The sequence below is a fragment of the Haliaeetus albicilla genome, chromosome 11 (genome assembly GCF_947461875.1).
Source record: "Haliaeetus albicilla chromosome 11, bHalAlb1.1, whole genome shotgun sequence".
NCBI classification, from domain to species: domain Eukaryota; kingdom Metazoa; phylum Chordata; class Aves; order Accipitriformes; family Accipitridae; genus Haliaeetus; species Haliaeetus albicilla.
The window spans coordinates 13,478,031-13,502,590 of NC_091493.1; the positions used below are offsets into that span (position 1 = coordinate 13,478,031).

Genomic DNA, 24,560 nt, shown 5'->3' on the forward strand with positions numbered 1-24,560 from the left:
CCGGCCCCCACCGGCCCTGGAAGGCCCCGCCGCGGCCCTCGGCCGCCGCCCGGCCCGGCCCGGCCCGGCCCGCGACAGACAGACGGACGGACACCCGGCCCGGCCCGGTTTTCCCCGGCTCCTCGCAGGCCGGCAGCACCGCCCCCGCCACGCGCAGTGGCCGCGCCGGCCTGTCACCGGCGGCGCGGCCCCGCCCCCGGCCCCGCCCCCCGCGCGGCGGTCTTAGCGGCGGCGGCGGCGCCCGGCGCGCAGAGCGGCGGTCGGCGGCGGCCCTCGGCGGGATGACGACGATGGCGACGGCGACGACGGGCGCGGAGCGGCTCCGCGATGGCAGCTGCCACTTCCAGCGCTCCCGGCTCATCTGGATGATCGCCATCACCTTCGGCATGATCCTCCTCGGCGTAAGGAGCGGCGGGCGGCCGCGGGGCGGGGCCGGCGGGACTCGGCGGGCCCTGGGCGAGACGGGGGGGCCTGCAGCGGCCTCGGAGCTGGAGCTGCGGAGCCGTTCACGGGCCGGAATGGGACCGCCGCGGGTTTGTTGGTACCACAGCGCCGGCGGGGCTCGCAGGTAGCTCGGAAGCCGCAGGGGTTGCGGAATGGGCTTCCTTAATAGTCCCGGCGTCCACGGAAAAGCCACTTTCTGAAATAAACCGGGAGGAAAAGGGAACTAGAAAAGGCTGCTTTGGCTAGGTCAGCCTGCGAGGTAGCCGAAACAAATCCCTGAAGGAGGTTGAGAGAAAAAAATAAAGTACTTTAATTGGATTGCGAAGCGAAGCAAGGCTGCCGCACTGAAGGCGTACAGCGTCCCGGGTGTGATGACAGCAACCCAGGTGCTGTAGCTTGCGCGGGTTTGCGTTCCAGGTAGCTTGCGAAAGTGCCTTCGACACTGAGACCGCATTGTGCGTCCATAAAACTCGCGCTAGGACAGCTGTCAGTTATATCGATATAAGTAAGGCGCGTTTACGAGCGACGGCTTTAGTTACAGACTATATTAACTGGTAGTGCTGTTGGAAAACAGACTAGTTCAGTCACCATGTTGTCTTAATTTCTAAAAATGGACTTCAGCTAAAATAGGCCAGATTACTGGAGTGGGGAGATTAATGACAGGTTTGATATATCGGACAAGTTTATGAAGGTCGTCCATTGACTTCCACATGTTGTAGTCTTTCTTCTGTTTGCGCATAAGAACCACCGCTGAAAGAATGACGGTCAAGGCAGGCCAAACAGCTCACAAAACAGCTTTTGGACTGTTTCAAGAAACAAAATGAGCTTTAAGCAGATCCCCTGTTTAAATCCATCATCTTGCCACATCCCTGGCATAGGCAAATTTATATATAGTTAGAAACTGCAGCATTGATACCAGAGGAAAGATAAGCCAGTGTGAGCTTTGGCCCAGCTTAGTATTTACCTTACATCCCCAATGGACTCTGAAGTGTGCAGCTCGCTGACTCCCTGCTTCTCCTCTACAGTTTGTTAAAATAAAGGTAGACAGTGATAAGCACTGCAGACAACTCAGTGACAGGACAGATGCCTGAACACTGCGTGCATCTTTGGTCCTGGGCTTCGTGCTCAATTATCTTCTGTGCCCTGTTCAAAATAGAACAAAATCTGACGTTCCCTTTTTTAAGGGACAGAAGAAGACAGACTGATACCCTAGTTATAGATAAGTAGTTATTCTTCCTTCTCAGTCTAGTCATTGCTTGAATCCTTCAGGTCAGTTACATCAGATTAACTTCTTCAGGACAGAGACAATATATTTTTTGCTGCTACCATGTGTAATAGGTAATGAGCTTACAACTTAAATGCCACTTAACATGCAGATGCACTCTTGGTACACAGATAGCAACCTTAAACTTATCACTTTGGTATCTCATATGTCAAGGAAGAGAAATTTCATACGTTTGAATCTTCTTAAGTAAGTGTGCTTTAGAAGGCTAGTGGTCTTGTTGAAGAATATGGGTCTTAGACAATGTTAATGGAATAAAAGAGTTGAAATACTACGAATAGATGAGCCCTAAACCATGTTTGACAGACGGGGGGAGGGGGGCAGGGGGAGCAAAAAGAAAGCTAATTTGAAGGTTAAATTGATAGTAATTCTACCTTGAAGTAAGCTAACTAATTTTTTTTTTTTTTAAGTGGGTAACACTTTGGCCTTCAACTATACCTTATAGTTATTTGGGAATATTTGGTACCTTCCTTAATTATTTAGTGGAAAACCACCACAAATGGGTATGCTACGGGTAAGTTATATTTGACTGTATAATTATTTGGCATCTCTCCTGTTGTCTCTCTCTCACTCTTCTGCTTAGTCCCTGTTAACAAGCTTTCCTGTAACCCAGTTGTTAATTACATTTAAAGAGCTCTTCTTTAAAGCTCATTACAACTAAGGGTGTGGGGTAATAAGTATGTAGAAGACTAGACAGGGTAAGACCGGTATGAAAGTTTAAAAATTCAACTTAGAATTTGGCATCTGTGTTGTTATAGTAAGAAAGGAAAAAAATTAAGATACTACTTTTGGAGACAGTTATTAGTCCATATGTAAACTTACATTTGTAACACCTCATAAAAGTGGTTCTTCTGTCAAACTGTTACTCAAGTAGTCTAATTCTCTCTTTAGGTTTGTTTGGTGTTTTTTTTTCCGCTCAGCTTCAAGTAAAGAACATTTTCTACCTTGCTACTAACTTATCCTGATCCTGTCCACATGAGAAATAACCTACTGAAGAAACTGCATAGTGCTGAGTTTTGCTGGGTTACAAAACTTAGTTTTTGTTATTTTAATTAACAAAAGAGCTGGAAAACACTTCCCTGTAACCAGATCTGTCACTTGCTGACTTCCTGCAAAGACAGGAAGACAGCAAGATTTTCTTGTGTATTTTACCATGCATCACATAGAAGATAAGACTTCATCTTTGCTCAGAGCATCTTTTGCTTTAGCAAGGTATTGAACTGATCCTAACAGAATATCCTGTGTAACTTTTTCTTTTTAAAAAAAGCTTCTATATGAAAAATTTTAGACCAAGTTTGACTAATCAAGTCATATTATATGTTCTGAATCTGTACACACAGTTGTTTTCATAGAACTAAACATATAAAAACTTAAGTAACTCATTAAGACCACTAAAAATACTTGTGTAAGTAAAAATACAGATTTTGCACACTTAACTAAGATTAACTTTACTGCTTTCGCTAAGCATTTGGCTTTTTTACTTAATCTAAGTGCTGAAAGTTTTGGAAACATGCAGTGGATATTCGAAATGGCAGGTCCAGGCATATTGCTTGAGTTACAGTTCCTCTAATTTTCTCAGTGGACTTCAGTTTCTTTTAAGACTATGCATGTGTTTGGTTCCACCCCACCCCCCCCCCCAAGGTAAGAAGCATGCCTCACCTTCTAGGTTAAAGTGAGATGTCACTTCTGTGCTTCCAGTTTTACATTTGCTGTATAACGCATCTTGGATACAACAGTCTTCTCCCTAATTTTCAACAAAATAAAACATGTTTTCTTTTTATTAGGTTCTGGGTATCCTGGTTGATTCACGTAGTAGAAGCCTTCTATGGTGTTAAGTTATGCCAGTAAGTCATTCCCTTCCCTCACCCCAACATAGTTTCTCTGAAAAGGATTTCTGATAAAAGTGATATAAGCTACAGACTTATTTTGGTGGTTCTCAGCAGCAATACTAGTTCAGAGGATACTGATAAAATTCTTGCTGCAGTGATACTTGCTATACTCCACAAGAGATTGCTGCAAATTCTGCTAGTGGTTACTGTTGTACAGGGTGGCAAAAGCAAGGAATGGCAACTTGCAGAACTGGCAGCAGCAAGGTTTGCCAGAGCTTGTCTGTCTGCCTCTGAACTCGCTGTTCACTGGGTGACATTGCGCTTTAGGAAGCAGAGGGAGCAATAGATAGTGTAGGAATAGTCCGATAACTTCAAGTGTTACAACTTCATCAGATCTTACCTCTTCAGAATTTTAAGACTGCTGATTACCTGCTTAAATGATTGCATCTATATTGTGAGAATACAATTGGACACTTCAATTTGGTATTATTTAAGATCTACTTGTATCTGCAGGTTTGTGGGATAAAACACTTTAATCAGACTATCAAAGTGAGGCCAACTAAGTCTTATGTTAGGATAACACATTATTTGGAAAGGTATGCTACCCAAACACATCATCCTTCTGTTCATTTGAATTTTGTTTGTAATAATTCAGAAGAATGTGGATATTGGTTTTCATGCTCTACAGAGTAGATGGCCAGTCTGTTTGCCATTGTAAAAATGGTGGTATTCCACTTCATTTAGTTCAGTTCACAGTTGTCTGTCACAGGCTTCTCAGGTAACATCTCTTGCAGGCAAAGGCATTTTGTTCCATGGAAAGCTATTTAAGGTGGTTCTCGAGATAATAGAATATGGATGAACATTTTCTGCCTTTGGAATGGGAGCTAGTAATAAATCCTTTTTGCCAGGCTCCAGTTTTAAATTATGTAACTTTAAAGTTAAAACTTTAACTCTGATTCTGCACATAGATAGGTATATAGGCTTAAGGTGATTTTTAAGTATGAGGGAACTTGATTACCAGTGAATGTACCAAATGGGTGTATTGTAGTCGAGCTAAGTAATGAAGTTTTACGAGTAGTCTTAAAGGCCATAAGAAAGAGAGAGCCCATCATCATCTCTTCAGGCATACTTCTCTAGATTACTAAACAGTCGTACTTTACTATGGGCACCAAACACCATATACTTTTTACTGATGTAAAAGTGATGTCTACTTATGAACGTCACAAAGGAGGCATGAGGACAAACTAGCGAGGAAGCAGATACAAATTTGTTAATCAGTAGTAGTACTGTCATTGGCTGTTGGCCTGCATTTCTGCATATGGTCTATTCAAGTAAGCTTGCTTTATATAAGCAGATAAATTTCTTAAGCCCTAGTTTTCCAGTTTCTGCGCTTATTTGGAAACACTGCAGCTGGGATTGTAAGAAAAGTTTTTCACAGCTGGTAAGATAATTTAAGAATGAACATTAAGAAATGTTGTGTTAATGCTTACTGCACAATCATTTTGTATGTGTAGAGGCTATGAACAATAAACAGCTGAACTGTTCTAGCAAAGGTCAGTAGAGGGAGCTCCCTTGTAAACGAATGAGTTGGAGCACAGTTATGCCTGACATAATTGTTTACTGGAAATGTGAAATCCATTGGTTTTGCTATCATGTTTTTACACTCGTTCTTTTCTCTGAAAATAAAGTAGTATTTCTCAACAACAATGAAGTGGAGGAAAAAGTGACATTTTCTGTAATATACAGTAAAACTCGCATATGCTAAGTTATAATTAGCTGACATAGGGAGGTCTCTGTTTCATAAATCAAGTCAGGTGTCTTCAGTCCCCTGTACCTGTATTTTTCTAGCCACAACTTCAGGTAGCAGTGCTTCTCCATCCTGCATTGCACAGTCATTGTCAGGCCTCTTAGCCCTGCTAGCATACAGTCTACCTTCAGTGACATAACAGACTTCTGTATTAAGATTAGTATTAAGCTACTCTTAATGTCTTGGTTCTTTGTACATAAACTTCTAAGATAAGTCATTTCAAATAGCATAGACTGAGATTACAATTTATATGTTATTGAGGAAATTGTATGCATGAAATCTCTGGAAGAGTTTTTGTTCTGTAGATAGCTTTAAATCCACTAAAATCACAAGAACTCGTATGTTTGGTTAGTACAGGAAATAAGTCTCAGTAGACTGAAATAAGTGATGCTAAGTTCAAATGTTCTATCAAGTCTGATGTATCAAGGATGGGTAGAAATATCTAACCTTACTTTAAGTATCACAGTATAGTCTGCAAGACCATAAGGTTTTTGACACATTTTATGCTTTTGTTAATGTTACAGATCTAAAGGAATCACTGATCCGTCAATTCAGTTTCAATGGTTCATTCAGACACTGTTATTTGGATATGCTTCCTTTGGTCTTCTGGTGTCTTACAAACCTTCAGCCAAGAAGCACTACTAGAAGACAGCGAAAGAAGTCACTTCTCACATTCTTCATCCTCATTTTTTGGAAAATGCCCTCACTTATATGTCTAGGTGGTGTAATTAGCTAAATTAGATTCCTGCTACATGAATCAGTACCCTTCTACCTAAGTAACTCTCCTCTTACTAAACAAGACCATTATAATTCACAGGGCTCTGTGGATAGTTCAGTAGAAATTCAGCCCTTTGGTCTTGGCACTGCCAAAGTTCAGTCCCATTATGCAGGAAGCCAAAAGTTGCTCCTCTGCAGTTTTTGATATAGACTGTATACTCTGATTATTATTGAAAAGTCCCTGACAACTGGTAGTAGTGGTTGATAAATTACTTTTCACATGAAGGAATTTTCTTCTACAACAGGGAGAGTTACTTCAGCCACAAGGCAACTTGCACCTGTTTTGTGATAGGATTTAAATTTAACTGTATTTTCTCTACATGACATTTTACTGGCTTTGTTGTTGTTAGAGCCTTGTCTTTGTACTTAGTTTTGTCAACTTATTTTATTCCACAAAGGACAGACCACTGTATTGCTGCAGGCACATTAAAAAGACCAAGTCTCAATTCAGGTTGAGGTGCAGTGATGACCTTGGATACATAAAGCACTTTAACTTGGTTTAATACATGTGCCTTAAATTTCATGCAGCATGACCTCATCTTTTGAATGAAGATCTTAATCTTTGAGTTAGTATAGCATAAAGTAGTAATCCTGGAGCTTTGAGGGCAGCTTTTTCAAAAAGTAATCTATTATCCAAGAAAAAAGAAAAAATCAATTAGCATTCCAAAACCTAGCTGAAAATTTTGTATTTTTGAATGAAATTAAATGTAGTGAGTAAACATATACCACTGTTTACCAGGTGCTGATGTCCTGAAATCTATGGTTGAGAGACCATCTTAAGCACCCCTCAGAGTACTTCCTGTATGTGTAGTGAGCCTTTTATCATACTGCCTTTTACTTTTGAATATTTGAACAAGAATTTAGCCTGTCTTGTTTTAGCACTTTTAAAATTAGTAACTATTTAAAATACTAACTATGGTGTGGGGAGAAGCTTTACCACGCCACCCGTGGTGCTATTGTTCTGAAAGAAAGGACATGAAAAGGTTGTTCTTGCTCTAACGAAGAGCTCCATGAGGCAGTAACAAATAAACTTATGTCTTGTGCAGTACCTACAGACTGTAACACTTCTGATGGAGAAGTCCTATTCAAGCACAGGTACATAAAGTTTTTGCTTTTCAGTGGGTACTAAAGCATGGAGAACTGAAGGGTTTGAAATGGTTGTTTGGTTTGGGTTTGAAATGGTTGTTTGGTTTGGGTTTGGTTTTTTTCTTTGAAATGGCAAACTGATAACATTTTGTAGAGAAGTAGAAACTCATGGTTAGGGGCTAGAAATCCAGTAGGAATGTCAAGAGCCTGAGCTATGTTTAACTGTGTAACCTCTTATCTTAGTCTGTGACCCTGAAATACAGATTTTAAAAAAAGTGAAGATGCTGTTTTTCTTTTTAATTTATCCTGGAAATAAATGTCTATACAAGATACATAGGCATCATCTTTACACGAGTATCCGTATTTACACTTGGAACGTACAGGATCAGCTGGCTGTATGCTTTACAGAGTGAGTCCCACAGAAGCCTGGTATTTCTAACAGGGCAAGGTATTGATGTGACTTGTCTGTAAAAAAAAATAATTAAAATTCTTCATGGCACTAAAACATGTATAGGTATAAGATGAATTCTAATTGAATGATTAATAAGCATTAACTTAAGAATGTGAAGGGATAAAAGGAAAAACATTTTCATGATGGCATTCCTGTACAGAGGAAGAGGTGTAACGATAACACCAAGGCTAGTTACAGACTCAGCAGGAAAGGTGGTAAAAGACTTTTTTTTTCTTCTTACTGGGCATTTTTGTCTGTTCCTGCTTCCCACTATTCACTTTCAATGAGTGAAGCTGTAAATAAGGTCAGAACTACTATGCTAGCTTCCCCTCCCACTGCCAGTCTGCAGAGTGAGCTCTTGTGATGCTCAACCATCACAGCTTTCACAGCCCTTCTGCCAGGGCTCTCCCATGGCTATAGATAAATCACAGCTCTGAGAAGTTAACCGCTTGCTGTTAGACTCGACTCAATTAGAAGGGCTTCCTTTTAGAGAGGCAATGGTAAAAGCTTCCTCAGTGCAGCCCAAGGAAGCTATAAAAGAAAAAAAATGTAGTCAATTTATAACTGCCTTAGTTAAAAAATATTTCCAAGTTAGAACAAGTTGTAGCCAGAAACTGGCATCAGCAGATTTTTTTGAAGCTTGTCTGGTTTTTTTTTCTGTTGTTGTTAGTTTGGGGGGGTTTTTTAGCTTGACAGATCTCAGCAGCTTTCTGTTTGGAGGTTGTTGGGCTTTGCTTATCAAACTTTTTAGAAATGTAACTACATTGTATTCACCTACCTTCAAACATTTTCTCTTCTCTACCCTTGCTTGGCAGCAGTTTGGTTTTTCCATTTGTTTAAAAAAAAAATGTATTTGCTCTCAGCCTCTGTCCCAGAGCTCTAAACATCACAGATGCCTGTTTTCTAATGTTTTTGAAGCCCAGGAGATTCCCAACTCAAAATCTGAGAAGCATAGGATAAGCAATGCTGACTAGCTTTTTGATGTAAAATAGCCTTGAGGAAAAGAAAGAAACCAGCAGAATGACAAGATTCAAAATAATACTGAGATACCATTTCTGAATATTTGTTTACAGTGTTCCTAACATCATAGCAAGATAAACATACCATAGTACTTTACAAAATTATTGGTTAAAAAAAGCCAGCAGAAGCATGAATCCAGGTCAGCAACTCACAAAGCTCATAGAGACATTAACATTCATGGCTAGTAGCAGGCTCTTCAGAAATAGCACTGGTTACACCAGGCATAAGCATTTCTCCAGGCTAATCTAATAGTAACAATAAAGGATGACTCTTTATCACATAGCACAACTCTTTCCACTGCAATCAAAATACTCTTTCCACAACAAAAGGGGAAAGCAACAGAAGTGTACACTTATGTTCTTATGGCAGCTCAAAGGCGAGGCTGAGTGTCAAACCATCTCCCACATCAACACCCAACCCACCAGGCCTGCCAAAAGAAAACACTTGCAAATGTTAGTACTTCACTGTAAAAAAAATGTTTCAAAATATTACTTCCCACCAAAAGGAAAACCAAATGAAACTTACAGGAGCACTTTTACTATAAAGAATACCACTAATTAAGGTAAATCACCAAGAAAGCTAAGCTGACATTAAGAAAGGTTTTTCAGGATGGATATTTCTGCCAGCTAGGCGGTTGACAGTACTGAAGAGAAATAAATACTGTTTAGCCATCCATTTCAAATTGAAAAAAAAAAAACCTTTCTGTGAAAGTGCATGTGCAAAATTAGGTATACTTGATGCTAATAACGTAAAGTAGATGCCAAGAAAATTTTAAACAGTGCCTGTTTTTTCTAGGCATATACAAAAATAAAGCATTATTTATTTGACCTGCATTGGTGATCAAAAGAAATAATTTCATACACGTCACAAATAACCACATCGCTTACAACAGTGCTTTTATGCTGCGATTGCTTCGTAACCTTGTTGCAGGAGAAAACACAAAGAAACTACCCAGATCCAATTTCAGCTTTAAGTCATAATATATGGAATATATGGAAATTAATGTACTCCTGAAAGTAAGGCAAGTAATCCAGATCAGCATGTTTGGCAAATCACTGCTCGAATCAAGCTCTGTTGATGAGAAACTGTGTCAGGAAACGCAGCATCAGCTCAGAAACTTTGCTGAGCCTGAACAAAGGCAATGAGATGTCTCCTATCTGTTTCCAAGAACTATTTCTAAAGCCTTAAGGACTGTAGCTCCTTTTTGCAAGGGATTGATGAAAAACTTCTCTCAGTATCACAGAATGTTGTCTTGCTTTGCTTCTCTTCCATGCTGACCTAGATTTTTCTAAACACAACAGAAGACAACTGGGCCAGCCTTTGGAAATACCCAAGTGTTGGTTCATTAAGGACATTTAATTTGCCTGGGGACTAGGCAGCTGGTCTCCTGAACAGCAATAAAGCCCAGTTAAAGCTGGGGGAATGGCCTTGTTGACCATTGTAGAGTCTGCAGTAAGTTTGGCCACTATAAGCAAGGTCTTTGAAGTCCTACAGTCTGCTGCTTGTGGGCATTCTGGCACGATCTCTGAGGTAGGGGGGCAGAAATTGCAGACCTTCCAGAGAAATACAGTAGATTTTAGAGGAACATGTTACGGAAAGCAACTGATAGTTCACTGATTTTAAGGTTTCCAGGCAAATGACCTTTGCAAAGAAAAAAAGTAACTAATGCAGTAATTTTTCCATGAATGAGGGAATCTGAATTATATGTTTCTTCTGTATTTATACCTCATGTTTGAATAAAGAGAGCAGAACCTCTATTCACATTTTTTTAATTACAGTACTGTTGTGTATGAGCCCTCATTAATGAGGCTGTCAGTCTCACTTCACTATTTACAAGGCTATGCAGTTTAAAAAATCCTTTGCTTTTTTGCTTGTTAATTACAAGCTTGTACATTTTTACTCCTCTGCCTCCCAGCAGATCATCTCCACACAGAAACAGATATTTCTAGAGGTTTTTTTAATGACTCCACTCATTCGCGGACTTAATGAAAACTTTCGGCATATGGCCAGCAGCCTATACATTCCGTTCATTTTGTCAGCAACATGTTTATTCAGACTAGTGCTTGTATGGAAGGCCTGCATGACCAGCTCAAGAAATTGTCATGGTTTGTTGAAAGCAAAAGAAACAAAAAAAATACCCCTCAACATTTCCTTTGCTACTGCTTTTCAGAGGGGAGGCAGTAATAGGGCACAATGCGCACGCTGTACTAGGCCTTACAAGGCGCCTGCAACTACAAGCACAACTGGAGCACGTGCGTGACTGGGAAGGAGGAGGGGAGAGGGGGAAAGAGAGGTGTAAGGAATACTGTCGTATCGTTTGTCAGCGTTCCTCAAGACTGTTCTCTCAAAGCAAAACCTCTTAGGTGCCCCTTGAGGGAATAGACAGGGAGATCAATCTACCAAGTTTAGAAACCGCACAAGTTAAAATCTCCTCCTAAAGACACTCTAGACTTCTTATCAAAAGAAAAACCACACGCAAACACCACCCTTTCCCACAAATTTCAGAAGCGTGAAAGATTAAAAAGTTCACAGTTGGGAGGGAAAAAAAAAAAAAAAAGGGCAAATAAGAGTACCTGCATCTCGAAGAGCTTCCAGACAGCACCAGCAGCAGAGCTGAAACCCCTCACCAACATACCCTTCCCCCCTTGGGCCAGGGCAAGCTCCTCGCATTCTTTCTGTGGTGTGGGTGATCTAGCTCTGCCCCTTAAAGACTTGCATAAAACGTTGGGAGCACATGAAAGCAAAGGTTTGTAATAGAAAGAAACTCTGCAAACTTCAATAGCCTATACACGGCCGACTACTTAAACAAACAGCAAAGAAGGTGACAGGAGAACCGAGGCCATCAAATAAATGATTGGCAGGAATTACAGCCCAACCTTGGAGTCTTACAGTTTCCTTTTCTAATTACTAAACCACATGCCTAGGTCTGGATCTAGCAAAAGTTTGATACAGCATATCAAACGCACTTACCGCATTTTGGGATGGGAAGAAGGAACACGCATTTCTAAATCTTCTGGAAGGAGTAGGCTAGATGGCAAGGTGCTACTTGTGAGGACACGCCACCTGTATGGGGAGATGAACTTTTTCTGATACTACGTAAACATGTACTGGCAGAGGTTTAGATATTAATCCAGAGCTAACAGGACCTGGCTGAAGAAATTAAGGAATCAAATGTGGGATGAGATTTTATTTCAATAAAAGATACACCTTGTTTGCATCAGTCCTTGCAAGAAGTTGTGCTGTGTCCCTGACAAACCTTGTATTCACAGGACTGCTCCCAAAGCTAAGTAGCTTAGCTCCAGCGGAATTGTCTCGTTCAAAGCATCCTCTTCCACTGTAGACATGAACATGCATTTTAGCTGCTGGAATCTGCTGCACCCTGAAATTGAAGGACTGGGTTACCAAAGTTCACAATATTTCTGATGAGTATCTGAGATGCGATTCACCAAATATCATGGACTTAATTCACCCACACATGCCCAGCCCTGGATACCTCTGCACCCAGACTCTACACGTTACCCAGGAACACAGCCAGGTACAAGCAAGGTGGCATTTGTACCTGGCCCAGTAAGTGAAACAGAATCTCTTTCCAAGCCAGTAAGGAGAGATGCTTACCCAGCCACGCTGCTGAGCCGTCTGGCAGGCTCCCATCCCACTCCACAGGGCAAGAGCCGCAGTCCTGCCCAGCCGCGCTCACCTCCCTGGCAGCCCAGAGCTCAGCGTGCACGAATGACGTGGATTTCGTGTCCATGTCAATGACAGAGAAAGGGAAAAAATTAACAGTGATTTCAATGCAAGGCTGCTATCAGTACTATATGAGAGAATGACAAATCTTTCATTGCTGAGGTGGCATAGCACAATTTTAATTATTTTTCAGATAAATACAATGCTTAGTTTTACATTTTGCTGATTTAACAATTTGTGAAATTTTTACATAATCATTAAAGATATTTTTACTTCAAGGTACATAAGAACACTCTATATAAAAATACTTCTTTAAATGAAACATTTAAAACCACATTATTAGATCTTTGAAATGACACAGTCCTATTATATTTCATAATGCAAAAAGGTTAGCAGCAGAGATATTTCAGTATTCTTTCCAATTGCATACTTTCATTTAAATGTTTAATTTTTTTATTTTTTTTTCCCATTGGAAGTATTTCATCTTAGCTTTAAAGCCAGTGGACTCACATAGAAGCAATATAGAATGGAAATCAACTCTGGTATCATTATATTCACATGTAAAGTGTTTACCACTGAAGAGTGATTTACAATTGATGTTTATACTTAATACAATAAAAATAAAACCAAACTGCATATATCATGTTTGACTTTTTAAGCAACTTCTAGACATCACTTTGCTGCCTTTTTTTTTTTGCCTTTTTTTGCCCCCAAAACACATTTTCAAAATCATACAGTGACTTTGAGCGCATTGATTTTTGGTTGCTTTATCTGCTACCTCTCTTGCACCAGTTTTGTGAAGACTAGCTAAATGCCATTCCCACTGATTAGGAAAGAAGTTATTAATGCTGTGAGCTTCTAAAAAAAATAATGCAGGACAATAAACCAATGACTCAGACAGCAGAAGCTGTTGGCCACTACTGAGAACATTGGTCATAAAGTACCCTTTTCTTGTCACGTAGATACCTGAGACATCCTCAAAATGTCCTGAAAGTTTTGCCAGAAGAGATGAGAGGATAATTAGACCCTTATTTATAGTGGTTTTACACTCCCAAATCTGTTCTTTGATTGTGTGGTTCACTGCTTGTTTCAAGGGAATTAGCATGTACAGAGTACGTAGTCTGTCACCACATATTTCTATACAGATTTCTTAAACTCTTCTGACTGTGAAGAAAGGAGTTGTGTCTGACAGTCTGTGATTTATAGGACATGTTCTGGAGACCAAGCCCTATACCCATCCTCCTGGATGGCAAGACGGGAAAGAAACTAACCGTTGGGGCATCAATAATTCTTAGTTCCATGTGCAAACCAACATGTTTCTTCCAAAAGTAGACCAGATCAGTGAACTTCTATTATTTGTCTACCATTTACAAGAGTCTCTTCTCTGTTCTTGCTCCTTCGTGAACCACAATAAGAAGGAACAAACAGATTATTTCCCAGAAAAAAATACTGCGGAGACAGCCAGAATGCTGCCCTCTTTGTCCCACCTTGCAGGCACAAGTTAAGTTATAGATATAGCTGGACATCCATCAGTAGCAGATACAATACAGATGAGATCTGCATAAGACTGGATATGAGGTTCATTCTGTTTAGTCCATAGGGACCGACCCTCTGTTGAGGTTGCTCTAACTCTTTGGATGATGCCCTTCCTAGCCTACAGATGGACTAGAGTTAAGAGAGGGCAGAGAAAGCTTTCACCTACCCCAGAGCATCTTCTCTTCCACATGTTACTTCTTGATTGTGCTTTAGAGACAAAGGTTTCCCACTGCAGAACCAGGAAAGGAAATGTACTGGCAAGCCCATTCCTAACTGCAGGGGAGGACTAAAGATGGAAGCTCAAATTATAAATTGTAATATGACAACAAAGGAGCATCACTATGGGCTTACAGCATTGTTCTCCCCAAAAAGCTGTAGTAAAAGTTGTTTTTCATGGACACTTAGTAACAGCTCACCTAGCTCTGCACATGAGAACTGGAATGATTTGATCCTATGCAGCCCATGGAGACGCTCACTCTGACCTTGCTGGATTTTCAGATGGGCTCTCCTAGGGCACTGCTAATACATCATATTTATTTTATATACTTAATTACCAACTTGATATGCTAGAGGCAGGATTATGACCTCTCATTAAAATACCTACACTCAAAATTGGGGTCAACCCTGGTTAAATTTAACCAAGTGGAATAGTATATATTGGCTCTGTTGCACCTGGCCTTAAATTGAATTTTGCCCAAATGGAAAGGCGACTGTTGTACGCATGCGCAGAAGTGGGCCTGAATTTCTCTTACATTTCTTGCCATCCTACTCTGTTACCTTATTAGTTGGTCTCTGCCTGTAGTGATGAATATGGTATTTAGGTCAATGTGTTCTTTGTTAATTGCATTAGCCATGTGCCTAAGACTTAGGCTTCCTCTTCTCCCAGCGCTGACTTTGGCTATTAACATGTGGTCTTTAAATATATTTCACTCTTAACAGTGTACTTAATCTGTCAGGTGAGATGGATAGAGTCTGTTTTAGGCAGACTAAGATGATCAGTGGAATGCTAATTACAAAATTCACATGGGTGGAAAGACCCCTTTTTATAAAGAAACACAAGCCATTTTATATGCTACTTTTCGTACTGAGTCCCCAAAAGCAGAGGGAAGAATTACATTTGTTTTCTGCATATGAGGTCTAATTATATTCAGAATACTTTTTTTTTTTTTAATTTCTGCAACACCTTTTTGAACCTTACTTTATAAATAGGATCATTTTCCCTTGGAAAAAAAAATACAATATTGGTTTTTATCTTCCCAGGGTTTTTTGTTTTGTTTTGTTTAAATTGCATTTTATTAGCCTAATTTTTCATCACATAATAGCAAAGATTAGAAAAGAAGTGTGTTCAAACCCGCACTCGCACACATGTATATATCTCCTGAAGCAGATTCAGCAAATGAAGAACTGCTTCTGGCTTGGAAATGGAAAATTCTATACTAGTAGTATGGCAAAATCCAGCAGAAGGAGATGCATTACTTTAACTAGGGGCATGAAAATCAAGAGGCCTTTGAGAGGTCTCTATTCAGATTTAAAGAAGAATGCCTTCTCCCTGTTTATTTATTGAACACCATTGGATCCTACATACTAGCCAAAATCCAGACAGCCAGCTGATAATGAATTATTGAATTCCAACACCAGCAGAGACTAGAAGTTTCCCTTAGCTAAGCTAAAGTTTTGAGTATAACTTTATTCCCAAGGACATTGACTACATTTTCAGCAGGAAATAAATATCCCGAAACTATTCGCTAACTGTTCAGCTTTGAAATATAATATTTGTTCTGAATGCCTCAAGATTAGGGCTCTGTAAAATACTTGTCAGAGGACCTCATCCCCTTCCCTTGTGCTGTGCCCATCACCGCTCCGTCCAGGCGGCTGTGGGGTAGCGTTCCAGGAGCGCGTTCCTCAGCTGGGCTGTGTGGATCTTGTCTCTGGTCTCCACGGTGCAGGTGACCTGGGAAAAGAATTAGGAACATTCCTGACGGCATGGCAGCAATCACAGACAAAGGCATTTCCAACGAAATCCTAAAATACACTCATAAAACCAAAATGATCAGTTCAACGTAAATACTCTGGACCTTACTTCCCCTGTATGCGCAGGCAAGAAAACTGACATTGCAGACATCTGGGGCTCTTCCAGCCCTTCTGCACAGTCTTAACAACTTCCAACAGCCCTATATTTTATTGCCTTCAAAGGCTGAAGAAGATAGGCTGATCCTCTGCTGGCTGCTGGGCAAGTACTTGTCTACCATTGGCCTCCCTGAAGTCATCCATTAGCAGCTTCTCTTGTCCCTTCCCTGGGGTATATATGTAGTGCTGCTGCCACCTCACCCATCTCGGACTCTTACCTCACCCCATTTCCCATGTTTCTGGGCAGTGTTTGTTCTATCCTTCAAACTTTTTGTATTCTCCTCCTCTTCTCTCTCATGGAATTATCCCCCAGTCCTTTATCATCTCTGCAGTATTCTGGCTGGTTTCATCTACTCGCACACCTTCTTGTTTTACTCTGATTTTTTGTTTGGTCATTGATTAATTTCTAGTTTTCTGTTACAGTTGTTCTTCTGCTAAACCAAACTAAACACAGGCAAACTTAGTCTTGAGAGTTTTCTTTTTATTCTTCACTTGCCTCCACAAGTATTATTGACAATACTGTCACGTAGCCACTGAAGACAGTAACTTCAATGTCATTTTTTCAATTCCTCTTTAATCCCTCTTTTCTATATACTCACATCTCTACTGCATCATTTAAAAATCTGGGCACTACCAATGGTGAGGCACCAATGGGAAGGTGCAGAAGGAAAATTATACTTCACAATTTTAGACTACTAACTTCCATCACCACTGATGCTGCTGGAATTATCACTGATGTTGAAAGTGCCACGTGGAAAAAAGACCTCACAGAAACATGGAAATCTAGTGAGGAAAGGATCCAAGGTGAGTCACAGTGCAACAACAGAGAAGTTACTGTAACAGGCAAATCCACAGTGAATAGAGGAAAAACTGGTCATGGTGACCTTAAGGCGTGCTACTAGAGACAGATGCCCTGTATAATGTTCCTGTCAGAGCTGCTTCCTTTACAGGAGGCAACAAGGGGGAAAAAAAAATTGTCTCTACTCAAGTATGTTTATGAGGACATTTCTAAATAAGAACTTTGTGAATTCGTGTTTCTGGGAATGAGCTTAAAATAACAATAAACCTTTAGCAAAACTGTTGAACAAGAAGAGAAATCACTTAACTCCAGGTTATTCTAAACAGCCATGAGCTCACTTAATTAGAAAACTGACTATAGCTTCTTAAATATCCATCATGAAATAAGCCACATATCTGATCTGTTTCAGTAATTCTTTGCCTCTTATCCTGAACATAGTTCTATTCTTATTTGGTTCTTTGGAACACAAATTAGGTGCTAATTTCTTTCTCCTCTGAAAAAGTGGGATTTAGTCTCGAGAAGGACAGTCACAGAAGACAATTCATAATTAGGGAAGAGGAGAGAACACAAAGATTGGGAAAAGTATCTAAAGGATATCTAGGCACCAAAGCACCAAATAACCATTATCCATTTCATGGCTCATATAAAATCCCTAAAGCTTTGTGGTCATATCTCCAAGAGCACATATTCATCTCTCGCTGAATCTGTAATTCAAAAAAGCAAACTTTTTCCCCTTCCACAGGAATCATGCCTTTTTTGTCCTGAGCAAATCAATTGCTGCACTTGGAACCAGTCTGGACTTGCCAGGTTCAGCTTTGAATATTTGGCAGCAAGCAGTTGCTCTGCCCTGGGAGCAAGCATGGGAAAGCATTTTGATTTATAGAGCTAACTATCCTCCTCTCTGCCCTTTTCTTTCTGCTAATGATTGAAGCCAGACAGACTTGGATAGATTGGAGCCAGAGAGCTTGTAAACAGTTTGGATAAATACTGTGGGTTTGTTCTGTGCATGCACGGCATCCAACACGTGATATGGCCATTAATATGCTGTAGTGTATTATAAAAGTAATAACAGCAGCAGCAATAATATACAACTCCAGAAATGTACCTGATTTTTTACACTTGTCAAATAGAGGAAGATAGAACATTAGCTCACAGTAGGAGTGAAAGAGAATCACCATACACTTTAGTGCAGCTACAGATCTAAACAGCAACGAAGGCAAGAATTTGCTTTCTTGCTCAGATTAAGCCAATTTACACTGCAGTTTTATGTTCACAGAACTCCTTTCTCTCATTCGCTTCACCTGGTAAGTATGACTTCCATGAGTGTCCAACAGGGCAATCCTCATATTCATGGGGACGTATATGAGGATTACACTTATCTAGGATGAACAGCCACCCAGGTACTACTAGCTACAGGAGGTTGCATACCTACTGATGAACTAAGAGTAAGTGCTCCAAACTGATCTTATTTAAGAACAAATGACAAAACCTATTGCCTGATGTTTCTTATACTCCAGACAAGATAACCCACAACAACTAGAGAAACCTTTGCTTTAAATTTGTTTCAAACCCATAAACCCTCAGTACCAGACATAGGCTTTTTGATCCAGCAGAGCTCTCCTTGACTGCAGGACCAAGTTTGCACAGTAGACATTTTTTTCTGTGTATCAAAAAACTCTACAAAACCCAACAACAGCAACAAAACCCCCCAAATTTTATGTATTTCTCTCCTGCATATTATATCCTTGCTGGATTAAAAAAAAAGAAAAATTATCTGGTCCTGTAAGACAGTTAAAATAACCAGCCATATGGATTTTTTTACTGCATTTAGAGTTCCGCTCTCTGTGGCAGGTAATCTAAAGATTGATTCCAGCCTAAGAGTTTAGTTAGCCTGTTGGGGTTTTTTTGTGGCAGGCCTACAAGTAATGGAAGACAGAACAGTCTTCACTGAATATGGATGTCTTATGGGTTTTATTTAATAACTAGAAATAATTGAGAGAGCAGGACAAAGGCTGAAAAAAAGATAAAGGATAAAATTTATCACAAGTTACTACTCTGTGCAAAACCAAAATCCAGATGCATAAATTAAAATATTCATAGGAATTAATTCCATTTCAAAGAGAGGAAAGTTTATCACTTCACAAGATGGAGGAAATTTGCAAATTTCTGTGCTGAATAATTTGGGCAACAGGGTGGGCACCTTTGCTCCCTTTTAACTGCAAGTATCACATGTGGGCACTTAGCCTTTTAGACCATATTTTCCTAGATATTAAAAATTATTCTGGCATGCCTCTCAACTCCCTGATGCCCGATATCTGTAGATTGTGTGTGTAAATAAAGATATTGGGTGGACATGCCGAGCCGGCGCTAGAGAACAGAGGAAATGTGAGCAGCATTGCTCAATCAAAAGATTTCAGTCTTGTGCTTTTCCAGGTTCCATGTCAAGATAGATCATAACCAGCTAGTGCAATTCCTCTTATGTCCCTGACTGATCCACTGAGCCTTTGTATCCTACTTCTTTAGTCCTAGAAACCACATCCATCTTCTTCTAAGCTATTGGTCTCAAAGGATTCACAAAACTTAATACTCATGATACACCATGATCAGCAACAGTATAGGTTTGTTTACAGGAAAAAAATCACTGGATTTAGAACTGAAATCTTTATTCATACACACTGGTTTCAGTTCTATAAATAAAGCAAGACTTTTCATTTCTATTAAAAAAAATCAACAACTGGGCAATTTTCTGAATTATTCAGTAAACACTCAGTGTAGGTTACTGCACATTACAGATTATTTGGCAATAGCACTTCAGTTTATGGTTTGGGGATCAGCTGCCAGATGGTCCCCAAGGTCAGTGCAATGCAATGCACGAGAAGGAGCGTAACAGCTGCCACAGATGTCACTTGGTTATGCAACCTGAGCCCTTATCTTTTGGCATATTCTTGCATTCGGGTCGGCGAGCACAAGCACAAATAAGTTACCATCGTGTTACACAAATCAGATAATAATCCAACAGGTCAACTCTTAGCCTCCCTGGAGTCAGGTTCTTACTTCTGCAACTGGGGCAGGCTATTCTGTACTGCATTAATCTGCTGTGGAATGCCATTAAAGAAAATGACCAAATTCTTTTGGAGGGCCTCAGAAGAAATGTATTGTTGAACTTCCCACTCCAAGTGTCTCCATTTTGCAGATGGGGAACTGACACACAGAAACCGTGCCTTGCCCATGGTTGTGCAGGAAATGCTTTCGGAATGATAGCATCCTTCTTGTAGCTGGACAGCTGCATGCTCCTCTGTATTCTTTTCACAGGACAATAACATGGAATATGTTGGCAACTGAGGACTCTAATACAAAATATTCTCCTCCAGTCTTCTACAAAATGCAAGGTGGCCCAAAGGAATTTGCTCAAATTGAACAGAACAGACTAAAATAATTTAGTGAGTTATAGCCTGAGGTGAATAAACTGTATGGAAAAAACAGGTATTACACTACACAAAACGAGCCAGGAAACCCAACACCACTGGGACAATGTGTAATGTTATTGTAAAGAAAAAGCAACATTTGATTTATGAATTAGTATTTTGTTGCACAGTCAGAGGGAGAAGTAATGTGATGGATGTTCTTTTACAACTGGTCTCCTCTGGGTTATTTAAAACCGCAGCAGAGTTAAGCTCCTGAGAGGTTTGAAGTGAACAGACCAGACAACCCCATAATGTCAAACAGGACCGAGGTCAGAGGGAAAACTGCCACTGCAGCTGCTTCTCTGCAAAGCTGCTGGAGCACCTTGAGACCTTGCAGGCCCTCACTGCTCTGTTCCAGGACCCTCCTGTACCTGCCAGTCTGATTATGTTGCAGGTGCAGTGATGAGGAGAAGATTTTTCTAGAAACTTGATGAGCTCAAAGATATTTTTTTTTTGGCTGAGTTGCCTGAGTCCAAATATGAGACACCTATTAAGCAGGCAACTGCTGTTCTATAGCAGAGCCTTACATGGCTTCATAGCAAAGATAGTTCTTACCTTATTAAGGTAAGAACCTTATTGATTTTGCTCAATGACTTCTTTCTAAGTCAATAGTAATATGAAATTAAAGGGATTCAAATGGTTATAAAGAGGTTTACAGATGGAAGCAATTTAAGTGATAAATTGTCCTACATTGAATCTGAGGAATACTACTGATAAAGAACAGGGAAAGTTCAAAGCAGCAAGTTGTAGCTTCTTCCCATGAACTGGGTAATCCTTTAGACCTCTATATCCAGTTAGCTGGTGATTTTTTTCCTTAGCTTTGATCTTTATTTTTGTCTAGATATTCCTGGTCATGTAACCTGCTTCAATAGCTGTAAAATTGAAGCCTACCAGACTGGTTATTTGCAGGATTTGCTAAGAGTTATCTATTTCAATAGTGGGACTTTGGAATCCATTTCCTAGCTGCACAGGTAAGAGTGAATTTGGGTGTAGCCCTCTGCAAGACAGATATCCAGTACGAGCCACAAGGAAAGAGAAACTGAACTGGAGATATAAGCAGGCAGCATCCAAAAGAAAGTCCCATATTGTTCCAAAGAACGTGACCAGCCGATTCCACTGCACAAGGCACTTCATTAAGAAATCAGCTGAATCTAATGTAGCCATAATCTTTTTTTTTAATTAAAAAAAACCTCTTATTTTTACCAGTAGTCTTCCAAAAGTTATTTGTTCCAGAAGTGTAGTTTGAACATAAAGCTTCCTTTTAGAAAGTCCTTACTACTCCATGCAACCAGACTATCAGCAGGGATCTTCCCATGGAGCATTCCAAGCATGCACCAGATGAATAAACACTAACCCAGCAAGGCATTTCACTAGAAGGAAAAAAAAAATGCTCTATCTTCCTGATAAGCAGTGACTAGAAGCCGAGTTTCTCTCCTTTGGAAATGAAGGGGTAAATCTAAACGGATGATTAAATACTGAGATGACAATCTTGACAGGGCTGATTTAGTGTTTCAAATAAGCCACTACACTTGCTGCTCTGTTCTGTCAAACACTTCATCTATATCCACAATCAAAAGTATGTATTAAAGTTGGAGTGGAGCAGATATAGCTGTAATGTCTTTCTTAATATTACCACCAGTTCAACACACAATAATTTTTGGTTCTTGATCCAGATTTAAATGCGTGCTTAATTTAATGTGCTGTGATTTACACTGATGAAAATGATACTAAGTTCTTTGCAGGTCTGCTTTAGTAGCAAATGCTTAAAAATGCTTTGCTGACACAAGGCTTTGGTCCTTACAAGCAACAAAGAAAAAAAGCAAAACATCCCCCACGCATATTAGCTTTACTATGAAAATGTGTACATTTTTCTATATCTGGTTAGAGCAAATTCATTGTGATGCTTAAAGATAAATTCAATATTCTACCTTTTTTTATTATCCTTGTTTTAGTTTTCACAGAAAAGCTTCACGATTCACTAGGTGTCACCAGATAGAGCTGCATCCAAAGTCACTGAGGTCTATAAATCTGGATCACTACTTTGTACTTCACATCTAATTATCCAATAGCCTCTCCCAGGCTAGTTAAAAGCCATCATACAAATCCAACATCTGAATAAATTACTCAGGGATGCAAACTCCTCCCTTCAACCCTCTTGTACAACACTGTCAGATTCTTGAAGTGGACAGCCAGTGAAAATGCATTGTGTTTAAAGTGCAGAAAATAGTACATGGCACTTTTTCATTCAGGCACTGTATTTACTAGAGACTCTGATAAAATTGCCTCATTGGGGGAGGTTGCAAGAGCAATTGAAAATTGTTCTAACATTCTCAGTCAAAAACCAGGAGTGGATATTGTTTAATTTACGTAGTAGCATTGATAAAAATTACAAGCCTTACTTCATAAAAATCACATTGAAAGCTTTAAAAGAGTTACAGGGTTTGTCGAATCTAGCCTTCAGTAAAAAGGTTTTTCAGAGCTAAGTTAGTCACTGAATCAGAGGGATTTGTCTACCCGTGCAGTGTCATGTCATCTTCAAGTTGCTCAAAATCATAAGCTGGTCTATCGTTATAGCAAACTGCAGAATAATGTAGTTTTAGTCCTAGACACTTGAGAAAACTGCTAATATTACGTTCTGAAAGATGTTCGTGAACTTCATTGTAGTCCTTTGCTACAGTCATCTTTAAACTAACCTATTCTTTACATACACAAGTGAAAATACTGAGCAGGTTTTTGCATCCAGGTGGGAAACTACATTTAAACGCCAAAATGGAAGAACTTGCTTACTCAATAGCATTACTGAATTCCAGTTATGAGCCTGTTTAGCAAAGATCCCTAATTTGACTTCCACCGGTGATTTCACAAACTAAGTCAGGTTGGACTCGGACAGCCGTAGCATGGAATCAGTGGAACCACACCTTTGCCAAACCAGTTGAAATAAGAGATATGCCATGATACAAATGATCCTTTTAAGAGATGCCATTAACTGATAACACCTCCTCACTGTTACTATATCAAATACTCAACAAAGGAATAATGACTTTGCTCTGTGCTCTTTGTGGATAAGGTACAAAACTGAGGCCCTAGTTAAAAACGAGGATTCCTTAGGAGTAAGGGTGTTCTCCACATTGCTTTAAGGCAAATTGATCTCGGGTAATTACAGCCAGCATACACAGCTGGCTCTTCAAGTTCTGGACGGATGCTGCAGCTTGCTCACCACCTCTGGCACACCACCACACACGTAAGGAAGGTTTGCAATAGTAACAGCTGGAGTATTTCACCCATGGTGTCGCAATAGCAGGTAAAACAGGTCCTGTATAATTTATATGCCTGCTAAGTGTTCGGTGAGGCAAGATGCTGCATAACACAGAAGAAATTATCTATCACATTGCTCCCCAAATCACTGAGCACACTCTATTGGACTTCTTCAACATAGTCATATAGAGACATAGGAAAACAGAATAAACTAGGGGAGGCCAGTACTGCTAGAGAAACTGAAATCACATCTCATCTTACCTCGACAGTGAAGAGCTCAGATGTCACAAATGTGTGTTCTTGTTTGATATCCAAAACTCTAAATCAAATAAGGGATAAATTAGATAGAACAATCCTTTGTCATTCTAAAATAGTTTCAGTAAGCATTTGGACAGTAATCATCTTTGCTGCTTTCTGTATTAGACCTTTGTTCTATGCTGCAAAAGTGCTTGCACATTGGAACAAAAATGAAGGAAATAAAAGTTTTTTCTGAAATATAGTGAGAAAAAAACATTTGATTAATTAGTTACTTACAGACTTGCCTTCATAGGACATTTGGAAACATGTCCAAACCTTTAATAATCTTTGTGCTATTCTGTGATTATATTTCCTTACTACTAGTCTGATTTACCTTGCTTCTTCCCGAGCCAAAATCTCCAGTAGCTTTGAAATGTCTCCTGGGCTGTCAGAAAGCACAAGGGAAAATCTGCACACTCTGTTATCGAGGGTCACGGCACGAGCTATGCACTGTTGCAGCAAATGTAATTCCAAGTTTCCACTGCATATGACAATCGCCACTCTGAAAACAGAAAGAAAAATAGGATTTTCGATTAGCACTTGTCTGTGCAAAGGAACTGTAAATCACAGATGCTGTATTCAATATCAGCTTAAGATCTGCTAGGACCACCATTTGATAAATATGTACTACGTATCAGAAGGTCTCCCAGCTCTCAGCATCAGTTGTGGGCAGGCAGTGGGAGCATAGAAGCTGGCTGCATT

The 24,560-nt window shown here is 39.9% G+C and overlaps 2 protein-coding genes across 5 annotated transcripts in view; one reads left to right on the plus strand and one right to left on the minus strand.

Moving 5' to 3' along the window:
- The first annotated feature begins 204 nt into the window (after positions 1-204).
- On the plus strand, positions 205-7,505 carry TMEM254 (transmembrane protein 254). The gene is made up of 4 exons (XM_069796187.1): positions 205-401; positions 2,137-2,240; positions 3,511-3,570; positions 5,887-7,505. The coding sequence occupies exons 1-4, from the start codon at positions 282-284 to the stop codon at positions 6,005-6,007; spliced, it is 405 nt and encodes a 134-aa protein (XP_069652288.1). The 5' UTR covers positions 205-281; the 3' UTR covers positions 6,008-7,505.
- A 5,033-nt stretch (positions 7,506-12,538) lies between these two features.
- LOC104316910 (L-threonine ammonia-lyase) overlaps positions 12,539-24,560 on the minus strand; it is a 34,080-nt gene continuing 22,058 nt past the window's right edge. For all 4 annotated transcript variants that reach the window (XM_069796185.1, XM_069796186.1, XM_069796184.1 and 1 more), the window contains 3 exons: positions 24,193-24,360; positions 23,823-23,880; positions 12,539-15,867 (listed from right to left, as the gene is read on the minus strand). In XM_069796185.1, coding sequence (XP_069652286.1) covers positions 15,769-15,867; positions 23,823-23,880; positions 24,193-24,360 — 325 coding nt within the window. In that variant the 3' untranslated portion in view covers positions 12,539-15,768. The remainder of the gene's footprint in view (positions 15,868-23,822; positions 23,881-24,192; positions 24,361-24,560) is intronic.